Source organism: Hylobates moloch, unplaced genomic scaffold (assembly GCF_009828535.3).
Source record: "Hylobates moloch isolate HMO894 unplaced genomic scaffold, HMol_V3 SCAFFOLD_6, whole genome shotgun sequence".
Lineage (NCBI taxonomy): Eukaryota > Metazoa > Chordata > Mammalia > Primates > Hylobatidae > Hylobates > Hylobates moloch.
Genome location: NW_026652281.1, coordinates 33,512,168 through 33,527,697, shown reverse-complemented (window position 1 = coordinate 33,527,697; position 15,530 = coordinate 33,512,168). Strand labels below are relative to the sequence as shown.

Here is a 15,530-nt window from a genome sequence, read left to right as displayed (position 1 = left end):
TGGTGTTAATTTATGTGATTTCTCAATAATTTTAACCTATATTGGAAAAAAATTTCTTCAACTAACAGTGTCATACTAGCTGGGATATTTTTATATTTAATTACTAAAAATCAGGAGTAATGGCTCAACTTCGTTTCAAATGGAGAAGAAAAGCGCACAACAAAGTCAATGAAGAATATCTGGACTTTTAAAACAACCCAATCCAATCCCCTTTTACTATTATTTTTAAAATGCTGTTATCTTTTCTAATTTTTTATTGAAACATAATACACAAATGGAAAAATGTACATGTAAGTATAAAGACTAATGAATCTTTACCCACACACTCAATATAACCAGCATCCAAGAGAAAATCCAGATTAGATAAAAGAACATTACCAGTATCCCAGAAGCCTCCATATAACCTTTCCAGACACTAACCTACCCCTCCTCAACTCTAACATCATCATCTAGTTTCACCATTTTTGGTACTTTTTAGAAATGTAATCACATAGCATGTATTCCTTTGTATCTGGCACCTTCCTTTCAACATTATTGCAAGATTAATCTACACTGCTGTGTGCAGCTGCAGATCATTCATTCTTATTGCTATTTTTATTCTACTGTTAATGGGCATGTGGGTAGATCCCACTTAGTGACAATTACAAACAAAGAAGCCACCAACATTCTAATATATGTCTTTTGGGGAACATATATAGGGTATACACTCAGGAATACCAGAATTTAAAATAAACCTGGCCCAATCTGCATACAGTGCATTTTCCAAAAGTGATCTATTCATTTTTAAAAATATAATAAAAATAAGTAAAACCTATCATTTCCCTTATGTTACTATTAAATACTTTTGAGATCTTGTTAGTTGCCACACAAATCATCATCTTTCCCTCTGTGTTCCAGTATCATTTAATCACTACCTCTATCACAGAAGTGACCACACAACATTATAATTCATTTTTTACATTTGTTTCCATAGCCCCAGAAAAGCAGGGGTGAAATCTAACACAACTTTGTATTCCCAGCCCATATAATACACTCAGGATTTTATGAACAAATAAATGAATGTCTAGATAAAATAATAATTTAAAATATGCAAGCTAGTTTATCACTTACCTCTGTTTCTTTCATTAACAAGTTTAGTTCAGATATCTGACTCTTCACCTGGCTTTCCTTACCAATAAGGTAATCAATATCCTTTGAAAGCTTTTCCTGTTGAAACATATTCATAACACAAAAGGACAAAATGGGAGTTTAGCAAAGACTTTGCAGAATTTTTTTTTTAATTACACAGGACTCATCCTCTTCTACAGTCTCTGATAAACAGATACTAAAATCAACTATGGCAATTATCATTATTAACCCAGAGTAAACAGTTAATGGCCTTAGGCAGAGAGGGTCAAAGGGTGTGTGAAAGATTAGAATCAGTTGGAAAAAAGAACAAGGCAATAATGGTTAAATTAGTCAAAACTTCTGAATATAAAAATAGTACATTTTTAACGTTTCGTTATCATTCCTAGAGCTCCTGCTCCTAAGGCTTCTAAGTAAATGGAAGAGCAGCAATTCAAATAGTTTTGTCTTCAGATTTTATAATTTACTCTCACAAACACCCACGTGCACACACACACACACACACCTATACACAATAGTAGCAACAAAGAGACTTCCAAAATAATACTGACAGTCCATCCCAGCCTATTAAATAATTACACAATAATGAAAACACAGTTTTATAAAAATAGGCAATTTCCAGAGCTCATTGAATAATCTGTCTGTAAGGCAGACCTTTTTAAATAAGTATAGTTTCTTTCCCACAGAAACACCATCATAGGTTTTGGTGAGATCCCTGGTCTTGCCCAGAAAACCTACTCTGAAATACACAAAAACCAAAACACAAAAGCCCCGAAACACCATGGGGTAAAAAGTTGTAACAGAAAAATGTATTGAGAGTCTAAATAAGAATAAGAACATCCAGAAAATGCCTTTCAAGCTGTAGCCCTTAAAGGCCAATCTGAGCATTTCACGCTCAGTTACCACCGATGACTTGAAACGAAAAGGGTGCTCAACAAGAGGGCACTATTAAACACTAAACACTATTCCACAGGCTGAGAGGTACGTCTCAGCACCAAGCTGAAAGCAAAATGGCAATTCTGATAATACCATCCCTAACAGGCCTATGTGGAGATCAGAAGTACTAGGTGCAAAGTGGGGGTACTCTTTTTTAACTAGGGTAGCAACAAGATAAATTTGGCCATTTAAATTGAAGTAAGGCTTAGCTGTATGATAGCAGGTTAAATTAGAACTACAAGATAGGAACAGATAAGTTAGTTGACTCAAAGAGGTAAGGACCAGAGAAGAATGGATGGCAGAATTCAGGCGCATGATGTAAAAGCACCACACACTCTGAGTTTTAATGCTCAAAGTATCTGGCCAACTATACGTTTATCTGAGAATAGCTTTTCTCTGAGACAGCTCCAGTCATAATAGTCCCCTCAAATCTAGCCAGTTTGTTTTAAAAGACTAGATCAGTTTTAACCAAGAATCAGAATGTCCATTTATTCACAGGTCTCCAAAAAGTATATGTACCACACACTGAAAACAGGCACTGAAATTAAAATGTAAAAAGACAAGGCTACCTCTAACTCCTTTAGATAAATCACGACCCCAGTTCTTTAGGAACTAATCAGAAGCTAATTTCTCAGGGACTTCAAAACTGCTCAGAAGCTTTCCTCTGGATCAGTGGCTCTCAAACACTAGTGTATATCAGAGTCTCCTGAGGGCAAACCAAGAACCCTGAGGAGATGCAGCTGAGTCCAAGGAGGCCAGTTGTAAGGCATGTACCATAGGTTGTAAGGCATGTCCCTGAGACTGTTGTAAAGAGAAAGAACTCCAGAGACACAGTCTCCCTTATATATTCAGCAGTCCTCATTAACTCTTGTGTGTGAGGAAACTGTCCAAGCCCAGGCAAAGAATCACCCTAAGGTTCAAGGAAACAATCCTAGGAGCTTACACAAGGCTGGGAAGAGTGCCTGTTCCCCACCAGCCAGACAAAAAAAAAAAAAATCTCAAAATTCACAAGGCATTGAAAAGAGTAATCAAAGGCTTTTACTTCAATAATCAGATAAAATTAGCCCTTAGAATTAAATGCAGTTCTGTCCTGCCTCACAAAAGACCCAAACATTTCCAAGTAACTTAATCACATACTCAAAGAAAATAGCATTTGTAGGAATACAAAACTATCCAATAACTAGCAGTCAATCAAAAATTACCAGGCATGCAAGGTAACAGAGAAATATAAACTCTAAAAAAAAAAAAAACAATCAAAACTGACCTAGTAGTGAAACAGATGAAAGAATTAGTAGCTAAGAACAATTATACAATTATACCTGCATTCCGTATGTGCAGAGTGGAACACAACATAAAAATAAAATGCAAAACACAAAACAGTTTCCATATATGCAATTAGACAGAGGCAAAAAATGCATACACATATTGTTAAAGAGAGGAAAGAAACAAAATGGGTAGTGGGTACATAGATGATTTATTTTAAAAATATTGTTTAAACGGAAAAAGACGAAAACAGAAAGACAGTAGTGTACCGCTGCCTGCTTTGCTGTTGATTATGAAATTTGAAAGTTTTAAACATCATCAATAAAGCTAACACAAAGGAAGTAATTCAGGTTTTTTTTTTTGTTTGTTTTGTTTTTTTGAGACAGAGTCACACTGTCACACTGTCGCCCAGGCTAGAGTGCAGTGGCGCCATCTCAGCTCACTGCAAGCTCCGCCTCCTGGGTTCACACCATTCTCCTGCCTCAGCCTCTTGAGTAGCTGGGACTACAGGCACCCGCCACCATGCCCAGCTAATTTTTTTGTGTGTATTTTTAGTAGAGATGGGGTTTCACCGTGTTAGCCAGGATGGTCTCGATCTCCTGACCTCGTGATCCGCCGGCCTCAGCCTCCCAAAGAGCTGGGATTACAGGCGTGAGCCACGGAAGTAATTCAGTTTTAAATGGTAAGCATGCCACCAGAATGAACAAAATACTAATTCTATAGGCAAGAAATAAGAATCAAGTGTCTTAATACAGCCACAACCCTTTAAAGTATGTCAATCCTATATATACATCCATTATCATAGACATTGGGCTCATTTGGGTATCATGATGAAGTGTCCTTCATCCTTCTCTCTTCCCTCAGAATTCAGAGCTAATACAACGTAGGTGTCAATATATGCTGGGCCTTATCAGTACCACAAATAATTGTTGATCAGAAATACTAACAACCTAATATTAGTAGATCACTAAGTAACACTTCAACTCATTTTAGTACAAAAGAGACCATATAACACACCATGATTTTATAAATGAAAAGTTAAAGGTAAAGAATCAAAATTCTGTTCCAAAAATAAGTCCTACCTTTAAGGTTTTGTAGGCACTGCTCATAGTGGTTACACGGTGGTTGGCATGATTACCACCCAACTTACACAGATGGCAAACTGGCCTCCTACATAATTCACAGTACATGTTTATTCTCTCTGTTTCATGTTCTGGGCACATTAAAATCTATTGAGTAAAGAATAAAAGTGTGATTAAAGGTCTAGGTTTCAAGTAATCTGACAAATTATCAAAATACAAAGATTTGCTTTATAAAATCACTAAATAAAGCCATTTAAGTGAATATGAATGTAAAAAGAAGAATGGTTGATATACCACATGAAAATTCTCTATATCGGAATTACTATTTTTCAGTTGACGGTTCAAATGATTAATAGGTAGATGTTGTCTACGGCCATACCCCTCTGAACATGCCCGATCTCGTCATAATATGTAGATGTTATTTCTCCAAAACTTGTTAAGAGTTTCATTCCTACCAGATTCAAATGGAATGAACACTTAACCAAGTTAGAAAGGCCATCTGACCACACTGATGAGGCAATTCTTAATGATCATAGTCAATATTTTTAATGAAGTACCATAGCAATTTATGAGACTCATGGCCTCAGTAACAGAAATCTGTTGCTAAAAGAGTCAGAAAACTTTATAAGCTTCTAGATGTGTTTCCTTTTACAAATTAATTACAAATGCACTGACCAAATTTGGAACTGTTTTTCTGATTTGATTGTCTACCTTTTTATTTACTTTGTAAACTATTATCATAGAGGATTAAAAGCTATCAAATAACATAAAATTTTATGTAAAATAACATTTCATTTGTAAGAAAGGGGAGATTCCTTTAAGTTAGTATGTTAATAAAATCAAAAGTTGTTAAAGATTCCAATAGATTAGATTTTAAGCAATTGTAACTTGTCTGATAACTTATAGACATTTATTTCTTTCTTTCTTTATGAGAAAGAGTTTCGCTCTGTCGCCCAGGCTAGAGTGCAGTGGTGCGATCTTGGCTCACTGCAACCTCCGCTCACTGCAACCTCCACCTCCTGGGTTCAAGCAATTTTCCTGCCTCAGCCTCCCAAGACGCTGGGATCACAGGCATGTGCCACCATGCCCAGCTAATTTTGTAACTTATAGACATTTAAAAGGAACAAACAAAAAGTACAATATAGAAAGTCCTAATACCAATATATAAGTTCAGGAGAAAAACAATTGGAAGAGGTTTCAAGGTTTTCAGCATGTCCAAGTTTCTACATCCCCAAAGCCATTACATTTAAAATAAAATACAAAGTTTGTCCATCTGCAAGAAATGATCAAAAGAACTCAACGTTATAGGCAAATATTCCATAGCAATAAGGGATACCATTTTGGACACCGTTTTAAAATTTTACTATATTGAGTAGCTCTAACTACTGGAAAAATGAAATGTTTCTCAGTATAACCTATCCATGTTTCTTTGGTCTTCTCTTATCAATCTTTTAATATTTGTAAATAGAAATTGTAAGGCTATGCTCAAAATTTCCTTAAATTTTTAATTCACAAAGACCCAAGCCTAATAAAATTCATTTAATCAAAGGTTATCTCATGGTAGAAATCAATTTAATCATTTAAAAGAAACATTAAAACATCAGGTTGAAGTCACAAATTTTTAAAAATTGATGGCCTTGAGCATTTAAAATGAGGAACATAATATAGGATTAAAAGCTATCTGATGAATCTACTGCCAGACTGACACAGTTTGAGAAAGGTCATTCAAAATATGATAGCATAGATTGTTTTTGCCTTAATCTACCCATCCTTCACTATTTAAGAAATAGCTCATAGTTTCAAAAACACTTTTGAGATTTTTTTCCCCACTTTTTATTACAAATTAAAGGTTTTACACTTAAGAATGCAAGTAGATTTTCATACACAAGTCACTAAGTTATAAGTAGTAAGAACTTTGAAAAACTCAACCATAGGTTTTTAAAATCTATATACATCAGAAAGAAGTGAAGATATCAAAAGATCAGTTTCTTTCCAGGCACACAGCAGGGCAAACAATACATAAACTTCTTTTGAGCAATATTAAAGAAATTACTCAGAATGTTTAAGAAATGCAAATTCTACTTTAGATAACATATAACCATTATATCACAAGCTACAAAATATTAGGCTGCAATTACTTTTATTCATTGTACAATTTTAGCTAACCAAAACAAAAATATGTTTCACAGTCAAACCTTTTAAGCAATTATGGATTTATGAAACTAAAGCACAAAAAAGCTTTTTAACTTTAATCATTTCAATCTTAAAGAGTATATCTGAGATAACCTTTCTTTAATCAGAGTTATCATTATAAACATTCATTTATTGTATTATATCCCACTGGATTGTAATAGAATAAACCACAATATTGCCCTCCTTTGGTGGGGATGTTTAGCCCCATAGTAACTCCAGCCAACTAGGCCTTAAGTTCTTATACCTGCTTTTAAAGTTATTTCCTTTCTGTCAAGTTCTAGACTTAATAATTTATTTCATAACATTAAGTACATAAGTTTCATAACATTAAGTTAAAATAATATTCTAACTTAATAAAAACGTCACTTACCTTGGGTCTAAAGTTAGTAGTTGGACCAACATACTCATGTTGAGCTTTTATAGTACCCCAAGGATGATGAATTTTGAAGCATTCATTGCAGTAACTTGCACTACAGTCCATGCAGCTTTTTGTGGATTCTTGAGGTGGTGGTTTACAAAGGTCACACATAATGGCTGTGGCTGCCCTAGCTGCCTGACGATATCTTTCCACAATAGTTTCCAAAGTGAAGTTTCGAAACAGACCATTGATTCCTCGTTCTCCAAGATCCACATCATGCTCACAGCCAGGGCAAGGGAAAATAGTTGTCCTCGGGGTCAATGAATTGCGCTTCCAGCCTGTGTAATTAGTAAGTCTTTGTTTAGTTACAGCTGTAGGAAAATGATTAGAATGAAGAAAAGAGGAGTCATGCCTTAGAGACATATCTACAAATGTATCACAAAAACAGTATCCGAAGTGGCTCCACGTGAAACTTGTATTGTGAAAATGTTTTTAAAAATTTTTCCTTAGTATACAAAAGACAAGCCCAAGTTATTAAATAGTTATCAAATCAAAAAGGAAAATATTCTATAGTAAACCCACATAAAACCCACATTAAATCAAACATAGATATAAAGATAAAACACATAATACAATACTACATGGGGTTAAGATCTTTTAAAATTATATAATCAGCATTTATAGTTAGTATTATACACCATATCCAAAGGCATTTAAAAGAACAATCTTTGCTGACTGACAGGAAATGAATCGATACATAAAAGAGCAGGGGTCCCTAGCACAAAGCCCACGAAGAGGCCCAGGCAGATCCATGAACTATTTGAAATTCTGCACAAAATATTCCATCTATATACATACGCATATTTACTGCTAAAAACCCGCAGCTTTTATCAGATTTTCAAAAGAATATGTGATGTGACCATAAAATTTTTAACAACACTACAATAGAAGGTTTCCCACGTAGTATTGTTTTATCTGGAAAAATTCAGTAGGGAAGATCATTAGTTAATTGAGTGCAATCTATAAAAGAGTGAAAAATTCATTCATAGACCTATAATTTAGTGGTTTTTAAGAGGGACCAACCATTTAATATCTTCTTATGACCTGAAACAAAGAATCATTAAGATTACTTAATTCAGTAAGCCAAAAGTTACCCCAAAAACACTACAAATAATTTTACAACATATATAAAACAATGAATGACCTTAAACATCACATTTTTGTTCAGTATTATCCCAATTTTAATAAATCAAGAAACCAACGCATGACAGTCCTTACCCACTGGTTCACAAGAATCCAGGTTGTCCATTTACCACATGTGCATGCATACCATGCATACCACATTCCCCCATTTGTAAATCTGTTCTTTTTTTTTTTTAGACAGAGTCTCACTCTGTCGCCCAGACTGGAGTGTGATCTCAGCTCACTGCAACCTCCGCCTCCCGGGTTCAAGCAATTCTCTGCCTCAGCCTGCCGAGTAGCTGGGATTACAAGCGCCCACCACCACGCCCAGCTAATTTTTATATTTTTAGTAGAGATGGGGTTTCACCATCTTGGCCAGGCTGGTCTTGAACTCCTGACCTCGTGATCTACCTGCCTCGGCCTCCCAAAGTGTTGGGATTACAGGCGTGAGCCACCGCACCCGGCCGTAAATCTGTTCTTAAGGGTATGTAGTCTTAGTTGCCCAAAAAATAACTCCCTTAACATAAACACAAACTTCCTAACCTACACCTTCTTTCATACCACCATGTATCCAACACCAGAAATGAATGGCTGAATTTGGTATACCACATTACAAAAGGTCTTTAAACAGCCACATCAATATACCCTTTGAATATAACTGTCATCCCTCAAAAGAATATCTTAAAAGATGTCTGACATGATATCAGTTCAGGTAAAATTTAGCAATCAGCCCATAATATTACTTATTGGAAGTGATGTTAATAGCATGCTATATGGCATTGGGCCCCAAAATCTACTTATACAACAAACATGCAGAATATTTTTAATACCTTCATTTAAAGATATTTTAACCTTTACATTTTGAAACATTAATGCATACAAAAAAGCTGCCCCATAAAAATTTGAAAATCCTAAAATATATTCAGGTAATAATTCTAAAAACATGCAATACAATCCAAAATCTTTCACACCACAGCAGGCATATCATGAAATAAGAAGCAAAGCTACTTTTAAATCACATGCCAATGAAAATTTCATTTAGGAAAGAAAACAAGCCAAACAATTCTGGAAATGGTATGGTGCAGTGGTCAAGTTTAAACAAATGGAAATTCATATATAACTGCAGGTTTCCACACATGAAATAGGTGATGAAAATTTAGATAAATAGAAAAATAATCTCAAAAATGTTAAAAAATGAGTTATTTTTGGTTTTATGAAGATTATGACCAATTAAAGTAATGGGATAATGAAAAGTAAATAATGACAACAAAATCAAGCTTTAACATGTATGCTGGTGACACCCAGAATTGGGTCCTCAGAAATTTGAGAAAAAAAAAAAAAAGTTTCATCCCTTTTCTGTATACCTCTGCTAATGTATTTTCACAGTTAAAAAAAAAAAAGGTGTGAAACACTAAACTTCTTAAATCAGACATTAAATTAAGACATGTAATTTTTCACAACTCATTCAAATAGATATCTTGGCTATCTTTCTAAACAGATCTTGAAAGCTCGTTTTTTTTTGAGACGGAGTCTCGCTCTGTCGCCCAGGCTGGATTGCAGTGGCGTGATCTCGGCTCACTCCAAGCTCCGCCTCCTGGGTTCACACCATTCTCCTGCCTCAGCCTCCCGAGAAAATGGAACTATAGATGCCCGCCACCACGCCCAGCTAATTTTTTGTATTTTTTAGTAGAGATGGGGTTTCACCATGTTAGCCAGGATAGTCTCGATCTCCTGACCTCGTGATCCACCAGCTTTGGCCTCCCAAAGTCTGGGATTACAGGCGTGAGCCACCGCGCCTGGCCGAATGCTCTTATATATTTCTTACAAATGCTAAAGAACTTTTATTTCATCTGTCTCATACTTCTTTCATTGTTTTCATAAAAACAAACAGTAGATGTTCAGAGCAATAAAGAAAATGAGAATCTTAGGATATTCTGGGAAATAATATCTTTAATGAAAAAATCAAGGCAATGGAATTAAGAACAAAATGGAAGAGTCAACTTTCTACTTTCCATGGCTGTGCCATCTGATACAGTAGCCATTAGCCACATGTGACTTTTAAAATTTAATTAAAATTAAATAAAATTTAATATTCACTTATTTGGTTACCATAGCCATATTTCAAATTCTCAAGAGACACGTAGCTAACGGCTACCATATTATATGACAGAGGGTTGAACACTTCCATTATAGTAGAAAGTTCTATCGCATAGTATTATTGCTCAATTGCATTAGACAATGAAAAAGAAAAATAGAGGGATCATCACGAACTAGACTGAAGGACTATAACTAGAGGAAGGACTAGATTGCAGCTCTGACAGAGCAGCATGTGGAGGCTAGCATTGTGAAATTTTGCTCCAGAACGACTACAGAAATAAATTAGAAGGCTGAGAGGACCCACAGATCCCCTGAAGATAGCAGATTGCTCCTACAGGACCTGGGAGACACCCTAAATACTACAAGGGCCCAAACTGTGGAAGTGGGAAAGGGAGATTGTCTGCCCCCGAACACACCTCTACTGGGGAAACTGAAGGCCTGGATAACGGGAGATTTTGACCTTACCTGGAGCTGAGTCAATTTAGAGAGCTGAGTGAAATACAAGCGTAGAGGAAGAGTGGGAAAACCCCTGGAAGCTCACTTGGCCTCCATCAAGTCGTTTTTGCCTGGCCTCACAGGGGTCCTTCCGGAGAATGGCCAGAGGCTCTGGGAAAAGGCCACAGGGAGAAGGAAACCTCCAGCTGAAGTCTGTAACAATTTGAACTGATGGAGAAGCCTCCTGGCCAGAACATGGGGGAGGGTGTAAATCCAGTGTGCAGACTCCATAGGTGGGAGAAGGAAAGCCATACTTGCTTTTGCAGCTGGGAGGCGGGTAGACTGGGGCAAGTTCTCAGCCCTGCTCACCCACTGCCTGGAAACAAACTTGGTACTGTTGTTGGGGGCACAGTGGAAGTGGGACTGGCCCTTTGGACTGTGTGGGAGCTAGGTGAGGCCTGTGACTGCCGGCTTTCCCTCACTTCGCTGACAACCTGCATGACACGGCAGAGGTGGCCATAATCCTCCTAGGAACATAACTCCACTGACCTGGAAACCTCATCCCCCAATCCCCACAGCAGCTGCAGCAAGAGCTGCTCAAGGAGAGTCTGAGCTCAGACACGCCTAGCCCTGCCCCCACCCAGTGGTCTTTCCCTACCTACCCTGGTAACTGAAGACAAAGGGCATACAATCTTGGGAGTTCTAGGGCCCTGCCCACTGCCTGTTCCTCCCCATACTCTCTGGAAAGTGCCACCTCCTGGCAGGAGGCCAACCAGCACAAAAATAGTGCATTAAACCACCAAAGCTAAGAAGCCTCAAAGAGTCCATTTCACTACCTGCCACCTCCATCAGAACAGGTGCTGGTGGTATCCATGGCTGAAAGACCCAAAGATGGTTCACATCACAGGACTCTGGGCAGATAACACCCAATACCAGCCCAGAGCCTGGTATACCTGCTGGGTGGATAGATCCAGAAGAGAGAACAATTACTACAACTCGGCTCCCAGGAAGGCACGTCCATAGGAAATGAGGAAGAGTACTACATCAAAAACAACCTATGGGACAAAAGGAACTGAACAGCAACCTTGAGCCCTAACATTTCCTCTGACAGAGCCTACCGAAATGAGAAGAAACTGGGAAATCACCTCTGGTAATATGACAAAACAAGGTTAACACCAGCAAAAATCACACTAGCTCACCAGCAAGGGACCCAAACAAGAAGAAATCCTTGATTTACCTGAAAAAGAATCCAGGAGGCTACTAAGCTAATCAAGGAGACGCCAGAAAAAGGCAAAGTCCAGTGTAAAGCAATCCAAAAAAATGATACAAGTGAAGGAAGAAATGTTCAAGGAAATAGCGTACATAAAAAACAATGAAAACTTCAAGAAACAATGGACACACTAATAGAAATGCAAAATGCTCTGGCAAGTCTTAGTAACAGAATTGAACAAGCAGAAGAAAGAAATTCAGAGCTCGAAGACAAAGTCTTCAAACTAACCCAATCCAACAAAGACAAAGAAGAAAGAATAAGAAAATATGAAGAAAGCCTCCAAGAAGCCTGCAACTAAGTTAAATGACCCATCCTAAGAATAATCAGTATTCCTGAGGAAGAAGAGAAATCTAAAAGTTTGGAAAACATACTTGGGGGAATAATCGAGGAAAACTTCCCCAGCCTTGCTAGAGACCTAGATATCCAAATACAAAAAGCACAAAGAACACCTGGGAAATTCATCGCAAAAAGATCACTGCCTAGGAACACTGTCGTCAGGTTATCAGTTAAGAAAAAAGAAAGAATCTTAACAGCTGTGACACCAAACACCAGGTAACCTAGGGAAAACCTATCAGATTTCTCAGCAGATACCCTATAGGCTAGAAAGGACTGGGGCCCTATCTTCAGCCTCCTAAAAAAAATCATCAGCCAAGAATTTTATATGCAGCGAAACTAAGCTTCTTTTATGAAGGAAAGATAAGTCTTTTTCAGACAAACAAATGCTGAGAGAAGTCACCACTACCAAGCCTCTTCTAAAACAACTGCTAAAAGGAGCTCTAAATCTTGAAACAAATCCTGGAAACACATCAAAACAGAACCTCTTTAAAGCATAAAACACACAGGACCTATAAAACAAAAATAAGATTAAAAAAAAAAATTACAGGCAAAAAATAGCACAATGAATGAAATGGTACCTCATATTCTCAATACCAACTGAATGTAAATGGCTTAAATGCTCCACTTAAAAAAAGATAAAGAATTGCAGAATAAGTAAGAATTCACCAATCAACTTCAAGAGACTCACCTAACACATAAGGATTCACAAAAACTTAAGGTAAAGGGGTGGAAAAAGACATTTCATGTGAATGGACACCAAAAACCAGCAGAAGTAGCTATTCTTACACCAGACAAAACAAACTTTAAAGCAAACCAGTTTAAAAAGACAAAGAAGGACATTATATAATGATAAAAGGCCTTGTCCAACAGGAAAATATCACAATCCTAAACATATATACACCTAACACAGGGGCTCCCAAATGTATAAAACAATTACTAACAGACCTAAGAAATGAGATAGACAGCAACACAGTAATAGTGGGAGGTGTCAATACACCACTGACAGCCCTACACAGGTCATCAAGACAGAAAGCCAACAAAGAAACAATGAATTTTTTTTCTTTGAGATGGAGTTATGCTCTATCACCCAGGCTGGAGTGCAGTGGCATGATCTCAGCTCACTGCAATCTCCACCTCGTGGGTTCAAGAGATTCTCCTGCCTCAGCCTCCCGAGTAGCTGGGAGTACAGGTGGGTGACACCAGGCCCAGCTAATTTTTGTACTTTTAGCAGAGACAGGGTTTCACCATGTTATCCAGGCTGGTCTCGAACTCCTGACCTCAGGTGATCCTCCCACCTTGGCCTCCCAAAGTGCCGGGCCACCATACCCAGCCAGAAACAATGGATTTAAACTATTCCTTGGAACAAATGGACCTAACAGTTACATGCACAACATTCCATCCAACAACCACAGAATATACATTCTATTCAACAGCACATGGAACTTTCTCCAAGATAGACCATATGATAGGCCACAAAATGAGCCTCAATAAATTTAAAAATATTGAAATTACATCAAGCACTCTCTGAGACCACAGTGGAATAAAACTGGAAATCAACTCCACAAGGAACCTTCAAAACCGTGCAAATACACGGAAATTAAATAACCTGCTCCTGAATGAGCACAGCGTCAAAAAAAAAAAATGAAATCAAGATGAAATTTAAAAATTCTTCAAGCTGCATGACAATAGTGACACAACCTATCAAAACTTCTGGAACACAGCAAAGACAGTGCTAAGAGGAAAGTTCACAGCCCTAAACGCCTACATCAAAAAGTCTGAAAGAGCACCAAGAGACAGTCTAACGACACCCCTCTAGAAACTAGAAAAACAAGTACAAACCATACCTAAACCTAGCAGAAGAAAGGAAATAAGCAAGATCAGAGCAGAACTAAATGAAATTGAAACAAATGAAAAAAAACCCACAAAAGATAAATCAAACAAAAAGCTGATTCTTCGAAGATAAATAAAACTGATACACCATTAGCAAAATTAACTAAGAGGAGAGAAAATCCAAATAAGCTCAATAAGAAATGAATCAGGAGATATTACAACTGACACCACAGAAATACAAAAGATCATTCAAGGCTGCTATGACTACCTTTACGTGCATAAACTAGAAAACCTAGAAGAGACAGATAAATTATTGGAAAGATACAACCTTCTCAGCTTAAATCAGGAAGAATTAGATACCCTGAACAGGCTAGTAACAAGCACCAAGATTGAAATGGTAATTTAAAAATTATCAACAAAAAAAGTCCAGGACCAGATGGATTCACAGCAGAATTCGACCAGACATTCAAAGAACAACTGGTACTAATCATATTGACACTATTCCATGAGACAGAGAAAGAGGAACCCTCCCTAACTCATTCTATGAAGCCAGTATCACCCTAATACCAAAACCAGGAAAGGACATAACAAAAGAAAACTACAGACCAGGCTGGGCGTGGTGGCTCACGATTGTAATCCCAACACTTTGGAAGGCTGACGCGGGCAGATCACCTGAGGTCAGGAGTTGGACACCAGCCTGACCAACATGGAAGAAAAATCGTCTCTACTAAAAATACAAAAAAAAAAAATTAGCCAGGCATGGTAGTGCACGCCTGTAATCCCAGCTACTTGGGAGGCTGAGGCAGGAGAATCGCTTGAAACTGGGAAGCAGAGGTTGCGGTGAGCCAAGATCGTGCCGTTGCAATGCAGCCTGGGCAACAAGAGAAAAACACGGTTTAAAAAAATAATTAGCTGGGTGTGGTGGCGTGAACCTGTAATCTCAGCTACTCAGGAGGCTGAGACAGGAGAATCGCTTGAACCGGGGAGGCACAGGTTGCAGTGAGCCGAGATCGCACCACTGCACCCCAGCCTGGGCAACAAAGAGTGAAACTCTGTCTCAAAAATAAAAATAAACTACAGACCAATATCCCTGATGAACACAGAAGCTAAAATCCTTAACAAAATACTAGCTAACTAAATCCAACAATATATCAAAAAGATAATCCACCATGATCAAGTGGGTTTCATACCAGGGATGCAGGGATGGTTTAACATATGCAAGTCAATAAATATGATACACCACACAAATGGAATTAAAAACAAAAATCACATGATCATCTATCTCAATAGATGCAGAAAAGGCCTTTGACAAAATTCAACAACCCTTCATGCTAAAAACTCTCAATAAATTAGGTATTGATGGGACGTATCTCAAAATAATAAGAGCTATCTACGACAAACCCACAGCCAATATCATACTGAA

General features: G+C 37.5%; 1 protein-coding gene across 4 annotated transcripts in view; it reads right to left on the bottom strand.

The window, feature by feature from the left end:
* Positions 1-15,530, bottom strand: part of TRIM36 (tripartite motif containing 36) — a 60,173-nt gene that overhangs the window by 13,549 nt on the left and 31,094 nt on the right. For all 4 annotated transcript variants that reach the window (XM_032156643.2, XM_032156639.2, XM_058440601.1 and 1 more), the window contains 3 exons: positions 6,970-7,295; positions 4,407-4,553; positions 1,111-1,206 (listed from right to left, as the gene is read on the bottom strand). In XM_032156643.2, coding sequence (XP_032012534.1) covers positions 1,111-1,206; positions 4,407-4,553; positions 6,970-7,295 — 569 coding nt within the window. The remainder of the gene's footprint in view (positions 1-1,110; positions 1,207-4,406; positions 4,554-6,969; positions 7,296-15,530) is intronic.